The sequence below is a fragment of the Coturnix japonica genome, unplaced genomic scaffold (assembly GCF_054131305.1).
Source record: "Coturnix japonica strain WE unplaced genomic scaffold, WE-NBRP24 Scf078, whole genome shotgun sequence".
Lineage (NCBI taxonomy): Eukaryota > Metazoa > Chordata > Aves > Galliformes > Phasianidae > Coturnix > Coturnix japonica.
In genome coordinates, this window is record NW_028188981.1 from 179,920 (window position 1) to 192,668 (window position 12,749).

The 12,749-nt window shown below is 58.1% G+C and overlaps 2 protein-coding genes across 3 annotated transcripts; one reads left to right on the top strand and one right to left on the bottom strand.

Moving 5' to 3' along the window:
* Positions 1–858: 858 nt before the first annotated feature.
* PFKM (phosphofructokinase, muscle) lies at positions 859–7,579 on the top strand. Of its 2 annotated transcripts, XM_015850363.3 has the most exons (22): positions 859–1,065; positions 1,755–1,828; positions 1,911–1,988; positions 2,196–2,385; positions 2,584–2,749; positions 2,847–2,891; positions 2,981–3,089; positions 3,389–3,484; positions 3,580–3,672; positions 3,750–3,875; positions 4,554–4,618; positions 4,713–4,776; positions 4,849–4,995; positions 5,378–5,448; positions 5,533–5,620; positions 5,692–5,844; positions 5,938–6,102; positions 6,265–6,326; positions 6,419–6,530; positions 6,617–6,716; positions 6,953–7,058; positions 7,137–7,579. In XM_015850363.3, the coding sequence occupies exons 1-22, from the start codon at positions 975–977 to the stop codon at positions 7,282–7,284; spliced, it is 2,349 nt and encodes a 782-aa protein (XP_015705849.2). In that variant the 5' UTR covers positions 859–974; the 3' UTR covers positions 7,285–7,579. The 2 variants fall into 2 exon arrangements, with proteins under 2 accessions (XP_015705849.2, XP_085390295.1); XM_085534169.1 differs by having other exon boundaries at positions 5,692–6,102.
* A 233-nt stretch (positions 7,580–7,812) lies between these two features.
* On the bottom strand, positions 7,813–12,564 carry ASB8 (ankyrin repeat and SOCS box containing 8). Its single transcript, XM_015850372.3, has 3 exons — positions 12,217–12,564; positions 10,254–10,358; positions 7,813–9,401 (listed from the first exon to the last, which is right to left on the bottom strand). Exons 1-3 carry the CDS (start codon positions 12,331–12,333, stop codon positions 8,769–8,771), a joined length of 855 nt encoding a protein of 284 aa, XP_015705858.1. The 5' UTR covers positions 12,334–12,564; the 3' UTR covers positions 7,813–8,768.
* Between the last annotated feature and the right edge of the window lie 185 nt (positions 12,565–12,749).

Consider the following 12,749-nt stretch of genomic DNA (forward strand, 5'->3'; position numbering starts at 1 on the left):
AGGTGATCCCCTTACAGCCCCGCGGCCATGGGGGCTCTCCCCGAGCTCTCCCTCCTGGCTTCGGCCGCGCTCGGCCTCGCCGCCCTCCTGGTCCTCATCACCCTCCTGCCGCCAGGTCAGCGCCTGCGGCTGGGACACGGGAACGGGCGGGGAGCAGTGAGGGAACAGACGGACCAGTAAGGAGCACAGACTGGGACCAGTAACGGGATAGAGCCCGGGACCGGTGTGGGAATAGAGACTGAGTATGGGACCAGTAGGGGATGCTGAATGGGACCGACAGGAGTAGGGACAGGGAGCAGTAAGGGAGAAGAGATTGGAACTGGATCCATTAGGGAATGCAGACTGGGGTCAGTGGGAAGTAGGGACTGGGATCAGTGAGGGAATAAGACTTGGAGCAGTAAGAGAATAGACATAGACACTGGGACTGGAAAGGAATAGGGATTGGAACAAAGAAAGGAATAGGGGCTGGGATCAGTAAGGAGTGAGTGCAGACTGGAAGCAGTAGGGAACAGGGACTGGGACCAGTGAGGAGCCAGTCTGAGACCATTAGGGGAAAACTGACTGGGATCATAAGGATGATGATGTGGGAATACAGACAGGACCCACCTCCCCGTGGACACAGCTGTCCCCGCCATCCCCCCCAGCCTCCATCCCCACGAGGGGTCCCACCTCCACGCTGCACTTCCCCTCCTTCCCCCCCCATTTCCCATCGAAACAGCCCCAGAGCTGGCACTGGGGGGGTGGGCTGGGTATCACCAGGGCCGTGTCCCTCCCTCCTTCCCCTGACACCTTCCAGGGCTGAGCAGGGGCCACCCCCGGGGCCGCCCCTCCCTCCCGGAGCCTGATTTAGGGGCTGACGCAGCGCTCAGTGTCACTTTGCGGTGTGACACCGGGGTTGTGCTCGGTGCCACTCCGCCCTCCCCCCCCCCATTGTTTCATTTTTTGCCCCATATCCCTCTTTTTCAGCCAAGAAGATGGCGCAGCCCCCGAAGCATTGCGGGAGCGCTGAGCAAATGGGTGCTGGAAAAGCCATCGCTGTCCTCACCTCGGGGGGGGACGCACAGGGTAAGGAGCGTCCCGTCCCCCAAAACCCACCCCGTGGGGTCGCTTTGGGGGTAAAACAAGCAAAAAATGGGGCTGTGCAAGTTCTTGAGTCTTGCTGCTTGTTGCTAGTTGTGTTTCCTTGCAAGGTTTGTCTGTCCCATGTGTTTTTTATTGGGGGGGGGGGGCTCCTTGTGGTGTTGTGTGGGGGCCAGGAGGGATTTTATTTATGTGCAATCCTGATTTTTCCATTAATGATTTGCAATAATGACGTGCAGTGATTGATCCCAGAAAGTATCTGCTGTAAATGGGGGCGGAGGGTAGGGGGAAGGAAGACAAAATGTTGGGGCCTTTAGGCAGCATTAAAGGAAAGCACTAAAAAGCTTCAAGGTTTGGCCCCAGAACAACCAAACTGAGCCCAATCCTTGCTTTCTGCCTGCATGCCCTGGGGACGGGGGCTCTGTTTTGCTTCACTGCCACCACGCCGCGCCACCAGCTGTCCCCATCACGGCATCACGCGGCCTCAGTGCCCTAAATGTCAGCGGGGCAAAAATAACTCGCAGCTGCGGGGCCGGTGGTGGGGGCTGGGGTGGGGGGGGGTCAACACACTGGGTGTTGTGCAAGCTTGGAGTAGGGGGGGTGGGGGGGAACATGATGGCTTTTGGGGTTCACTATGGCTTGGGGACACTGGTGACGCTCTCCCCTTCCTGCAGGGATGAATGCAGCTGTCCGCGCTGTGGTGCGAGTGGGCATTTACACCGGTGCCAAAGTCTACTTTGTGCATGAGGTTGGTGCCTCCCACCTGGACCCCCCCCCCACAGGGGACCCACAGGGACCTGGTATCACCACCATCTTCTCCCCCTTAACAGGGCTACCAGGGGCTGGTGGACGGCGGGGACAACATCAAAGAGGCCACGTGGGAGAGCGTCTCCATGATGCTGCAGCTGGTGAGCCTGGTGGGGAGGGGGGGTTGTTGACACCAAGAGGGCACAGGGTGCTGCCACCCTGACCTTCTCCGTTGTAACCCAACGCCGTGGGGGCAAAGGGCTGAGCCTGAAAATAACCCGAAACCGGAGCCACCTGCTGGCGGGGGCACGGCGCCTGTTTTGGGGTTGTGGGTGCTCATTTTATTTGGGGGGGGGCTTTACCCACAGGGTGGGACTGTCATCGGCAGCGCCCGCTGCCAGGATTTCCGGACCCGCGAAGGACGCCTGAAAGCCGCCCGCAATCTGGTGAAGCGCGGCATCACCAACCTCTGCGTCATCGGCGGCGACGGCAGCCTCACCGGAGCTGACACCTTCCGTGCCGAATGGAGCAGCCTCCTGGCAGAGCTGATGAAAACAGGTATGGTCCCCTCCTTCCACCCGCTCAAATTTCCCCCCTATCGAGCTTGTAGTGCCTTGCTTTAAGCACGTTCTGCACCAAAACGTGGGTTTTTGCCTTTGGGAATAGCAGGTTTTGGGTGGTTTTGTCCCAAAAGGATGTTTGGTGGGGGGACATGATGAGGTCCCCACCCTACTCACCCCACTCGCCCTCTTCTAGGGGGGATCACGGCAGAGGAGGCGAAGAAGTCGAGCTACCTGAACATCGTGGGCATGGTGGGCTCTATCGACAACGACTTCTGTGGCACAGACATGACCATCGGCACCGACTCAGCGCTGCACCGCATCATAGAGATTGTGGACGCCATCACCACCACGGCCCAGAGGTGACACAGAGACACCCCCACCCCACACCTCAGGGAACTAGGCACCCGCATCCCTGCTCTGTCCATGGGGTGTAACCCAGCTCCACGTCTCCTGCAGCCACCAGCGGACCTTTGTGCTGGAAGTGATGGGTCGTCACTGTGGGTACGTCCCCCATTCTGCCATCAGGGTCTGTCTCCTGATGAAACAGGAAGGGGAAAAGCCAAACACGGCCTCTTTTTCTGCACCCCCAGTTATCTGGCTCTCATCACCTCTCTGGCCTGTGGTGCCGACTGGGTCTTCATCCCCGAGTCCCCCCCTGAGGATGGCTGGGAAGACCACTTGTGCCGAAGGCTCACAGAGGTGGGGCAGTCTGCAGCAGGGTGCCCTGTGCCCACCCCCATCTCCACCTACATCCCTGTACCTGGCCCTGTCCTTGTCCCCATCCTCATCTCCATCCCCATCACTGTTTTGTCCCCATCTTGGACACCATCCCCATTTCCTTCCCTGTCCCTTTTTTGTCCCCATCTCTGTTCCTATCACTGTCCACATCTCCTTTCCTCTCCCTGTTCTGTCCCCATCTCTGTCACCAACCCTGTCTCTGTCCCTATCCATATCCTGATCCACATCCCTGTCCCCACTGTCACCCCCTTCTCCCCCAGACCCGTTTGGGTGGCTCAAGGCTGAACATCATCATCGTGGCCGAGGGCGCCATCGACAGACACGGCAAAGCCATCACCGCTGATGATGTCAAAGACGTGAGCGGGATGTGGGAACCCCCATTTCTGTCCTCATTGTTGGTCCCAGCAGACTTTGAGCAGCCCATCCCCATGCCAATCCTGCTGTCTTGCAGCTGGTGGTGAAACGTTTGGGCTACGACACCCGTGTCACCATCCTGGGCCACGTGCAGCGCGGTGGGACGCCCTCCGCCTTCGACCGCATCCTGGTAGGCAGCTCCATCCTTCCTGTGCCTGTCCACAGCTGAGCCAGGCCATGGTGACATCCCTGTCCCTGTCCCTGCAGGGCAGCAGGATGGGAGTTGAAGCCGTCATGGCCTTGCTGGAAGGGACCCCCGATACCCCCGCCTGCGTCGTCAGCCTCTCAGGGAACCAGGCCGTGCGCCTGCCCCTCATGGAGTGCGTGCAGGTGGTGAGTGCAGGGTGGGGGGCACGGAGCAGCCTGGGCTGCACGTGGAGCTGCAGTGCAAACACAGCCAGTGCGATGCAAACACAGCCAGTGCGGTGCAAACACAGCCAGTGTGATGCAAATACAGCCAGTGCGGTGCAAACACAGCCAGTGTGATGCAAACACAGCCAGTGCGGTGCAAACACAGCCAGTGCAGAGCAAACGCAGCCAGTGCGGTGCAAATACAGCCAGTGCGCTGCAAACACAGCCAGTGCAATGCAAATACAGCCAGTGCAATGCAAATACAGCCAGTGCGGTGCAAACACAGCCAGTGCGGAGCAAACACAGCCAGTGCAATGCAAATACAGCCAGTGCGGTGCAAATACAGCCAGTGCGCTGCAAACACAGCCAGTGCGGTGCAAACACAGCCAGTGCAATGCAAATACAGCCAGTGCGGTGCAAACACAGCCAGTGCGGTGCAAACACAGCCAGTGCAATGCAAATACAGCCAGTGCGGTGCAAACACAGCCAGTGCGGTGCAAACACAGCCAGTGCAGTGCAAATACAGCCAGTGCGCTGCAAACACAGCCAGTGCAATGCAAATACAGCCAGTGCAATGCAAATACAGCCAGTGTGGTGCAAACACAGCCAGTGCAGTGCAAACTCGTTCAGTGCAAACCTGTTCATCTCTGCTCCCCACAGACCAAAGATGTGACAACAGCGATGAATGAGAAACGCTTCGATGATGCTGTGAAGCTGCGGGGCCGGTGAGCACCCCCAGCACGTCCCCCATTGGGGTCACGGGGCTGCACCATCCCCAGCTCCCCCTCATCCCCTCATTTTCCCTCCCCACTTTTCCAGGAGTTTCCAGAATAACTGGAATGTCTACAAGCTGCTGGCACACATCCGCCCGCCCTCCACCAAGGTGAGGAGGTGGGATGGGGTGTGGATGGGGCACACCAAGATCCCCCCCTCACGCTGTGTCCTCACCCCACAGAGTGGTTACACGTTGGCTGTGCTCAATGTGGGCGCCCCAGCTGCTGGTATGAACGCGGCTGTGCGCTCCACCGTGAGGATCGGACTCATCCACGGGCACAGGATGATGGCGGTGCACGACGGCTTCGAGGGGCTCGCCCTTGGGAATGTGAGAGGGCAAGGGGGTGCACGGGGTCTGGGGAAACGGATATGTGGGGAAAGTGAATACATGGGGACAGGGAGTGTGTATGGATGGGGTACATGGAAAGGGAGATGCATGGGGATGGGAGCACATAGAGGAAGAGGAGGCACAGGAATGGGATGGGGCTGGGGGTGCACAGAGAAAGGGAGCACACAGGGAATGTTGCAGCCCTAAAAGCTGCAGCCCCCAGGGAAGTGCTCCCCACCCATTGCTCACCCCACAGCCTTGCATACAGGGGGGCACTGTGATAGCGGTGTGCTGTGTGTTGAGGGTGGTGCACATCAAAACCCTCCTCTTCTCCCCAACCCAACTTTCTCATCGCTGTTTCTCCCCACCCCCCTCCTGCCAGGTGGAAGATATCAGCTGGGAGAGGGTTGGATCCTGGACGGGTCTGGGGGGATCCAAACTGGGGACAAAGAGGTAACGCTGTCCCATGGAAATCTGGGTGTGGGGGCCCAGGCAAAGCCCACCCCCAGAGGCTTTACCCTCCCACGCTTCGGCCAGGACCTTGCCCAAGAAATTCTTTGAGGAAATCAGCGCCACCATCAGCAACTTTGGCATCCACGGGCTGATCATCATTGGGGGCTTTGAGGTGAGTGGGATGACATGGGGCTGGGGGCAGCTCCCGGTGCTGTGCCCCTTACCCCCCCTCCATTCCTCCAGGCCTTCATCGGCACCCTGGAGCTGGTGGAAGGGAGATCCAAGTTTGAGGAGCTCTGCATCCCTGTCTGTGTCATCCCCGCCACCGTCTCCAACAACGTTCCCGGCTCCGACTTCAGCATTGGTGCTGACACCGCTCTCAACACCATCACCACGGTGCGGCTCCTGCACCCCCCATGGCACACAGCCTCTGATCCCTGCATAAAATTAAGCACCCCCCAACCCAACCCCCTTCCTCCTGCCCCACAGACCTGTGACCGCATCAAGCAGTCGGCGGCGGGGACCAAGCGGCGCGTCTTCATCATCGAGACGATGGGTGGCTACTGCGGGTACCTGGCCACCATGGCGGGGCTGGCGGCCGGTGCTGATGCTGCCTACATCTTTGAGGAGCACTTCAACATCCATGACCTGCAGGTGAGGACCCAGCAGCATCGCCACGGGGCTGGGGGGCTGTGTTTATTTATTCCTACTTGCATCCCCCCCAACCAACCATCACTGCAGGGATGGGGGTGTTGCATTTATTCCCCCAGCACTTCCAAAAGCCAAACCTCAAATACCTATTTTTCTCAACCCTAGGTCAATGTGGAGCATTTAACTGAGAAGATGAAGACAACGGTGAAGCGCGGGCTGGTGCTCAGGTAAGGATGGGAACACAGAGTTGGGGCTGGAAGGGCCCATCGGCTGAGCCCCACACACTCGAGCTGCCCTGAGCTCCCTCTGCCCCACACAGAAACGAGAACTGCAACGAGAACTACACCACTGATTTCATCTACAACCTCTACACGGAGGAGGGCAAAGGCATCTTCGACTGCCGCAAGAACGTGCTGGGGCACATGCAGCAGGTACAGCCGTGCCGTGAGCCCCCAGCAGCGGGCAGGAGCCCCTCGGGCACGGCTCCCCCACCACTTGCTGCCATCTCCCCCTGCAGGGCGGCGCCCCAACCCCCTTTGACAGGAATTTCGGCACTAAAATGGGCGCTAAGGCGGTGGCTTGGATCACTGGCAAGATCAAGGAGTGCTCCCGGCACGGTGAGTCCTGTGGGGGCAGAGCGGGGGGGTCCCATCTGTGTATGCAAAGCCCCTTCCCCTTCCTGCAGCTACACTGCAGATCAAAAGCAAAGGATAGCCCAGGCTATGCAAGCACGCTCACGCTTCCTGCTCCTCTATTTCAAAGCAAAGCACTGCTATGCAATGTGGGCTTGTGTTCTGCTGCCCTCCCCTCAGAGGGGCTGTGATGCTGAGCCCACTCTGGACCTTCCTTGCAGGTCGCATCTTTGCCAACACAGCCGACTCAGCGTGTCTGCTGGGCATGCGCAAGCGCAGCCTGGTCTTCCAGCCTGTCACCGAGCTCAAGGATCAGACAGACTTCAAGTAGGTGCCCACCATCCCCCCCAGCACTGCCATGGGAGCCCGGTGTCAGGCTCACACTGTCCTCCCCCACCTCCCCAGGCACCGCATCCCCAAGGAGCAGTGGTGGCTGAAGCTGCGCCCCATCCTGAAGATCCTGGCCAAGTACAACATCGAGCTGGACACCTCGGAGAAGGCGCACATGGAGCACGTCAGGCAGAAGAGGATCTCACAGGAGTCCGGCATGTGAGGGAGGACCCTCTGAACGACCCCCCAAAATCCCCCGCAGCATCTTCACTTTTGAAAGAGCAGTTTTGCCGAAGCTGAGGGTTTCCTCAGGGTAATTTTGGGCTGGTTTAGATCCAGCTGGGTGTTTTATGGGCTTTTTAAAGAGAAAAGCGTTCCGCAAGCGGCTCGCATTGTGGCAGGACGTTGCATTGACCTAACAGGAAGGGCCGAGTCTCTAGGGCATCACTTTAGTTTGAAACTCAGAATTGTGACGCTTCAATAAAGCAGCACTGCTCCGTGGTGGTGACAAACACAAACTGTGCTTGCACTCTCCACTCTTGCCCATCAGCAGTAACACACGTGGCTGCCACACATGTACAGCCATATGAGTGCAACCTCCAATTCTCCCCCAGAGTCATTATCCACATTTACCCTTCTCACTGCTCCTTTGGGAGCTCAAGGCAGCTGTCCCAGAGGATTCTCTGGTGACAGATGAGAACAGGGCACAGTTCAGCTCCCACTGGCCGTGCAACACAAACCTTCCAGAGCGTGGCTTGCAAGGAGCCATTTATTTCTGTGGACAGAAGCTGGGGATGGATGAGGCACGGGGCAGGTAGCGCCTCTGCACCCTCACCTGCAGCCCTGAGTCCTTCTGTCATGCGAGTAGCCCCTGCCTCCAAACACACGTGTTACACACACATATGAATAAAAGCAGCCCTGGTGCAGTGAGCTGGCAGTGCAAAACCAAATTCTGAACTTCGCTGGGTTCCTGGACGGCAGATCAGAGGCGAAGCTCCTCCTCAGAACCATCCTGAGCTCAGGACAAAGCCACCTGGGGCAGCAGGGAATGGTTTCCTCCTTTTGCAGGAGTTGTGGCCAAATTTCTGGTGAGGGGGCAGTGAGTGCAGGGCCCTGCTCACTGCTCAGGCATCCGACAGGGCACTTCCTCACCCCCCAGGCCCCATACAATCAATGCCACGGGGGTTTTTCTCCTGCAAGTACTGCGATCGCTAGGGCTTCCCCCCTTTCACTCTTTCCCTAAAGTGCTGATTGTCCCTGAATACATCCAAAAAAGTCACAGATATGGGGGTGAACAAAGCTCTCCTGCGTGCCAGCAGGGGGCTCCCATGTCTGCCTTGATGCTGTGTGCAGTGAGGAGGGTGTGAGCGCTCACTCCAAGGAATGGACTCACATGGGCCTCTCCACATCCTGCAGCGCCTTGAATCCTTCAGAAAGGGGATGTTTCTCCGTTCTCACCCAGAATGCCTTGCTTTCCCCAAGGACTACCCCAACGGAAAGAACAGGTTAATCCAGCAGGTAGGATGGAATTTGCCATTTGTTAAAGGGAGGGACTGTTCATTGGACGAGGCTGAAAACACAAAAAAGGAGCTCGCAAAGAGCAAGCGCTGCAGGCAAGGAGAGGACATGGCGCCCGTCGGTGGGTCCCGCTGTCCATCCAGCACCCGCCGGTCACACATCAAGCAGTGAATTCATGCTGCCCTGTGCCTAGCTGAGGAGCAGCACGTATTCCTTCAGGCAGGTTGGCAGGGGCAGCTGCTCCACGGCCTCGGGCAGGAAGCGCACGCCCAGGCTGCGGCGCACAGCGTAGCGCGACAGCGTCTGCAGCGTGCCAGGTGCTGAGCAGAGCAGTGTGAGCTTCTGACAGAGCTGCTGGTCCCTGGTCACCTCCCAGGGCATGCTGCCGTTCTTGCGCAGCTCAAAGTGTCCGATGGCGCGGTGCAGGAGGTCGAAGCAGGAATCCTCGCGCTCTGTGCCCAGTCCCCGCACCAGCAGCGCTACCAGTCGTGAGATGGGGGTCTGCCCTTTTAAATTGACCACCCTCACCTCGGCCCCGAAGTCGAGCAGGATGCTGACACTCTCCAGGTTGCCCTTCATGGCGGCCCAGCTGAGCGGCGTGTCATCATTGTAGTCGCGGGCGTTCACCAGGGCGCCGTTCTCCAGCAGTGAGCGCACACACTCCGCTGTGTTCTTGAAGGCTGCCCAGTGCAGCGGCGTGTCCTTGTTGCCATCCAGAGCGTTGGGGTCAGCCCCGTACTCCAGCAGGATCTCCACGCACGTCTCGTCCTTCTCGGCCGCGTAGTGCAGAGCCGTGCGGTTGTAGCCATCCAAGGCGTTGACCTGCACAGAGTGTGATGACGCACAGTGACTGATACCAGTGGACACAAAGCCCGACCCACACTGCATGGGATGGCTGGGTCAGGAAACTTGAAGCCCCCCCAGCTCCACCCCCTGCCCTGGACTGCTCTTATCACTCCATCAGACACCCAGGCCCCATCCATAGCTCTGAGCATCTCCAAGGATGGGGCACTCATGGCTCTGGGCAGCAGTTCCAGGACCTCACCGCCCTCTCAGTTAAGAACTTCTCGCTGACATCTAAGCTAAATCTCCTCTCCTTTAATTTAAAGCCATTCCCCCCTTTCCTATTGCTGCTACCTGCCCACGTAAGAAGTCTCCCCCCTGTTTCTAAGCTCCTTTTAAGCACTGCAGGTCTCCCCAGAGAAACTCCTTCTCCTTCTCTTCTCAAAGCTGAACACCCACAGCTCCTGCAGCCTTTCCTCATAAGAGGCACTCCAGCCCCCAAGCATCTTTATGGCCCTCCTCTGGACTCTGGTCATGTTCCTCCCTGCCACTCAAGGTGTGTGTGTGTGGGGGGGTGCAATCTACCAGCTGCCAAAATTCCAGCAGGAAACCTACAGCATTTAATGCCTCTTTCAAGCCTTCACCAAAAGTCTGTTTTCAATCAGGTACACTCAAGATCTCAGGCAAGAACACAATTGAAATACTGGAACTACCCCCATGCTTGTGCAATACACTTTCACCCAATCCAATCTGCACTAAAAGAGAGCAGAGCAGCTGCCAACAAGTCAAAGCACAAGTCAGGCAGCACTCAAAATTGACGGTTCCATCTTGATAGGGAAACAAAGCCTCCAGCACCACCACACTATGGTCCCATTCCAAAGCTGTGCTTACCTCTGCTCCCTTCTGCAGCAGCAGCTCCACACAGTCAGCATCAGCTACCATACAGGCACAGTGCAGTGGCTTCAGAGTGCCGTGCATGCAGTTCACATCCGCACCCTGCAGAAATACGGCGAGTACAAAGGGTTAGAATATGGGCATCCATAAGTCACATCCCCAGATGGCCAAAACCAATTGGTCCTGTTGGCCACCAGGGCACAGTCCTGGCTCACAGCTACTCAGTTGTGTGCCCACCCCCTTCTGGTGGAGAATCATTATCCTAACCCCTTCTCCCCCACCCTGACTTTCCTCTGATGCAGCTCCATCCCATTTCCATGCCATTTCCATGCCATTTCCATGCCATTCCCTCAGGCTCCGCTGCTGACACCAGAGAGCAGAGCTCAGCACCCACCCCTTGGCTGCCCTGTGAGGAGCTGCAGGCCGACATGAATCATAGAATAATAGAATCACCAAGGTTGGAAAAGACCTAAAAGATCATCCAGTCCAACCGTTCACCTGTTACCAATAGCTCCCACTAAACCATGTCCCTCAACACATCCTGCTGTTCCTTGAACACCCCCATAGTCGGTGACTCCACCACCTCCCTGTGCAGTCCATTCCAGTGCCTGACCACTCTTTCTGAGAAGTAATATTTCCTAATGTCCATCCTGAATCTTCCCTGCCGTAGCTTCTCCTTTCAAGAAGTTATAGAGAGCAATGAGGTCTCCCCTGAGCCTCCTCTTCTCCAGGTTGAACACTCCCAACTCCTTTAGCTGTTCCTCATACAGCCCCATTGTGCTCCAGACCCCTCACCAGCTTCGTAGCCCTCCTCTGAACACGTTCCAGGGCCTCAGTGTCATTCTTGCAGTGAGGGGCCCAAAATTGGACACAGCACTTGAGAAGTGGCCTCACCAGAGCTGAGTACAGAGGGACAATCACCTCTCTGCTCCTGCTGGCAATGCTGTTTCTGATGCAAGCCAAGATGCCGTTGGCCTTCTTGGCCACCCGGGCACACTGTTGGCTCATGTTCAGCCGAGCATCAATCAGTACCCCCAGGTCCATTTCCTCTATGCAGCCTTCCAGCCACTCCGCCCTCTGGTGTTGCCTGGGGATGCTGTGGCCAAAGTGCAGGACCTGCCATTTGGTCTTATTGCACCTCATCCCATTGGCTTCAGCCCAGCTCTCCATCCTATCCAGATCCATCTGCAGGGCCTCACACAGAATCACAGAATGACCCGGGTTGGAAGGGACCTCAAGGATCATGTAGTTCCAACCCCCCTGCCTGGCAGGGCCACCAAACATACCCCTTTACTACATCAGGTTGCCCAGAGCCCCGTCCAACCTGGCCTTGAACACCTCCAAGGATGAGGCATCCGCAACCTCCCTGAGCAGCCTGTTCCAGGGCCTAACCACTCTCCTAGTGAAGAACTTCCCCCTAACATCCAACCTAAATCTTCCCTCTTTTAGCTTAAAACCATTTCCCCGTGTCCTGCTATTGTCAGCCCTTTCCAAGAGTTTACTCCCCTCCTGGGTGTAGGTTCCCTTCAGGTATTGAAAGGCTGCAGTGAGGTCACCCCGCAACCTTCTCTTCTCCAGGCTGAACAAGCCCAACTCCCTCAGCCTGTCCTCATAGGGGAGGTGCTCCAGCCCCCTGATCATCTTCGTGGCCCTCCTCTGGACCCTTTCCAAAATCTCCATGTCTTTTTTGTACTGAGGGCTCCACACCTGGACACAGTACTCCAGATGGGGCCTCACAAGAGCCAAGTAGAGAGGGACAATCACCTCCCTATCCCTGCTGACCACCCCTCTCCTGATGGAGCCCAGGATCCCATTTGTTGACCCACACTCCCAGTCAATTCGGTGCCATCTCAGACCATACTGCGGCTGCACTCGCTGCCCCCACCCCGCTCATCAATAACACATTGATCCCCATCCTCCCCCCTTTATAACGGCACCGCTCGGCTCTCCGTCCTCTCACCCTCCCGATCAGATCCTCCACGTTGTCCCTGGGGAAGGAGCGGATGGCGGCGATGGTTCGGATCAGCCGCTCTGACAGCGAGTACTTGCTCTGCACGCTCTGCATGATGTACCACATCCCGCTACCGGCACCGCCCCGCCAGGCCCGGCCCGGTCCGGCCCACCAGCCCCGAGCGGCGTCGAGGCGGGGCGGGACGACGAGAAGCGGGAACCAGAGGAGGGAGGGGGCTGTAAGGAGGGTGTGCGGCCCGGACACGGCGACGGACCGGAACCGGGAACGGACCCGGAGCCCGGAACCGGCGCAGGCCCCGCCAGGCCCAGCTGAAGGCGGAAGTAGCCGCCGAAACACGGAAGTGAAAGGCGAAAGAAGGCGCGCATGCGCGGCGGACTCCTAACCTCTCTCCTCTACCCTCTCGACCAATCAGCGCGCGGAGCCCCGCTAAGTCCCGCCTTCTCATCAGCCCCGCCCCCACGATCCGAGTTCCTCCAATCGCCAGGCGCCGCCCCGCGTAATCCCCGCCCCCCAGCCGGCTC

Excerpts from the sequence above, each read along its gene's own strand:
- PFKM (XM_085534169.1), top strand. The coding sequence starts at position 975 with ATGGCGCAGCCCCCGAAGCATTGCGGGAGCGCTGAGCAAATGGGTGCT. Across the intron at positions 2,892-2,980 it reads GTGATGGGTCGTCACTGTGG|TTATCTGGCTCTCATCACCT; the intron begins GTACGTCCCCCA and ends CTGCACCCCCAG. Across the intron at positions 4,777-4,848 it reads TCCGCCCGCCCTCCACCAAG|AGTGGTTACACGTTGGCTGT; the intron begins GTGAGGAGGTGG and ends CTCACCCCACAG.
- ASB8 (XM_015850372.3), bottom strand. The coding sequence starts at position 12,333 with ATGTGGTACATCATGCAGAGCGTGCAGAGCAAGTACTCGCTGTCAGAG. Across the intron at positions 10,359-12,216 it reads TGGAGGATCTGATCGGGAGG|GGTGCGGATGTGAACTGCAT; the intron begins GTGAGAGGACGG and ends GTATTTCTGCAG. Across the intron at positions 9,402-10,253 it reads TGCTGCAGAAGGGAGCAGAG|GTCAACGCCTTGGATGGCTA; the intron begins GTAAGCACAGCT and ends CACTCTGTGCAG.